This window comes from Sprattus sprattus (genome assembly GCF_963457725.1).
Source record: "Sprattus sprattus genome assembly, chromosome: 21".
NCBI classification, from domain to species: Eukaryota; Metazoa; Chordata; class Actinopteri; order Clupeiformes; family Clupeidae; genus Sprattus; species Sprattus sprattus.
In genome coordinates, this window is record NC_137919.1 from 6,604,668 (window position 1) to 6,606,928 (window position 2,261).

The 2,261-nt window shown below is 59.2% G+C and overlaps 1 protein-coding gene across 1 annotated transcript in view; it reads left to right on the forward strand.

The window, feature by feature from the left end:
• tmem102 (transmembrane protein 102) overlaps nt 1–2,042 on the forward strand; it is a gene marked incomplete at its 3' end in the record, with an annotated part of 17,542 nt that extends 15,500 nt beyond the window's left edge. The window contains exon 3 of the mRNA XM_080859777.1: nt 691–2,042. Coding sequence (XP_080715903.1) covers nt 691–2,042 — 1,352 coding nt within the window. The remainder of the gene's footprint in view (nt 1–690) is intronic.
• Nucleotides 2,043–2,261: the final 219 nt, after the last annotated feature.

Here is a 2,261-nt window from a genome sequence, read left to right on the forward strand (position 1 = left end):
GCATCTCACACACTCACGCACACACAAACATCACACACAAACACACACACATCATAAACATCATTCGTCAGCCTTAAGTGTGGAATATTTCTGTCACAAGTTGACCTGCAGAGTGTAAATTCACAAACTCTTTGTGACCTCTTGGGTCTTGAAACTGGTCTCAGTAGGCCTGGTGGTTTAAGTGGTCTGTTGGATCCCAGATCACTCCTTTGGCCACAGGCCACAGATGTTTGAATTGTGGTTTCATATTTAATGTGTGAGGGAATATATAATATGATGAAAAAGGCTTGCCTCATCAATTCCCTGAAGGAGAAACCGCAATATTAGTTGACAATCAATACAGTATCTGGGCTCCGTTCGTGACACAGCTGGTCAGTCTCCTTGAAATAATAAATTATACATATGTATTTTAAAGATCAGATTGTATTCAGATGTTTTATTTCTGTCATTTTTAATGGTGTGTGAGTGTGTGCAGCAGCAAAGTGAAGTGCAGATGGATTCATCTTTTATCAAATAGGAACATTTGTTGTCACTGCTCTGATGAAGTGTGTCTTAGTGTGTTTGTGAAGTCAATGAAATAAAGTGAAATGGAGACAATAGTTTTGACTGCTCTAATGATATTGTGTGTCTGTGTGTGTGTGTGTGTGTGTGTGTGTGTGTGTGTGTGTGTGTGTGTCTCTCCCCCCCCAGGCCTAGTGCAGAAGGTGGACCAGCGCCTCCCGGTCTCTAACGAGTACCTCCTCCTGAGTGGCGGTGCCCGGGAGGGCGTCCTGGACATCAACCCTGAGGACCTGGGCAACTACGCCAAGGGCGTGGACTTCGACCTGGACTTCACGCTGCTGGTGCCCGCCATCAAGCTGCACGACCGCAACCAGCCCGTCACCCTGGACATGCGCCAGTCCGCGCCCTGCCACTCCTGGCTCAGCCTGCGGCTCTGCGACCCGGCCATGCTGGCGCGCTGGCGCTCCTGCTGCGAGGAGGACGAGGGCTCGCCTAGCGAGGGGTTCGGGGAGATCGGGGGAGGGCGCGGGGCACTTCCATCGCTGCAGCCGTCGTCGCCGCAGGGTCTGGACGGCTGCTATTTCTCGCCCACGCTGGTCGCCGATTGGTTCTGGCACGTGGTGGGCGTGGCGGTGGAGGAGCTGAAGAGGAACCCGCAGCGGGGCATCCCCGTGCCGGACCGGGTCGAGCGGAACGGGCCCATCACCACGCTGGTTCTGACGGCGGGCACCAGCCGCGTTCTGTACGACCTGCTGCCCGTGGTCTCCTTTCGCGGCTGGCCGGCCGTGGCCCAGGGCTGGCTCACCACCAACCACTTCTGGGACGGCAAGATCACCGAGGAGGAGGCCATCAGCGGGTTCTACCTGCTGCCCTGCTGCTCCCCGCGGGGCGGGCGTTCCGACCGCGAGTGGCGCCTGGCCTTCTCACGCAGCGAGGTGCAGCTCAAGAAGTGCGTGCCCTACCCCATGGCGCAGGCCTTCCAGGCGGCCAAGGCCGTGCTGACGCGGCTGCTCTCGCGGCCTCGCATGGGCCTGAGCCTGTACCACCTGCGGGCGCTGCTGTTCTGGGCGTGCGACCGGCTGCCCGCCGCGTACCTGGGCTGCCCCGACCGCGAGACGCCGGCGCGACTCCTCCTGGGGCTCCTGGACGACCTGTCGCACTGCATCCTGGGGAAGAACTGCCCCAACTACTTCCTGCCGCAGTGCAACATGCTGGAGCACCTGACGGACAGCGCCGCCCTGCTGGCGGCCAGAAAGCTGGCGCATTTGCGCTCGGACCCTGGGGAGCACCTGCGGGCCGCCCTGGATCAGGCGCGGCAGGCCACCAGGCTGAAGAAGGAGGCGGCAGGCCTGGCCAACGGGCACGGCGGCGCGTCTCTGATGCCCGGCTCACCGGGCGCCCACCTCTCCCCGCAGGACGACAAGCTGGCCCAGAGGCTGCAGCAGCTGGTCACAGAGAATCCGGGCAAGTCCATCTCCGTGTTCCTCAACCCCGACGACGTCACCCGGCCGCACTTCCGCATCGATGACAAGTTCTTCTGAGGTGCCAAGGCTTGAGGGGGCATCACTGGGGCATCTGTTTATGGGCATCTTTGCATGGGGGCAATTGGGGCGGGCCCCCCTTGCTTATTTGGAAGAGCTACTGAGCTAAAGATGCTAACCCTAAGATTTCAGACAGGGAGCGCACACACACACACACACACACACACACACACACACACACACACACACACACACACGCACCCACACACCCTCCATGGT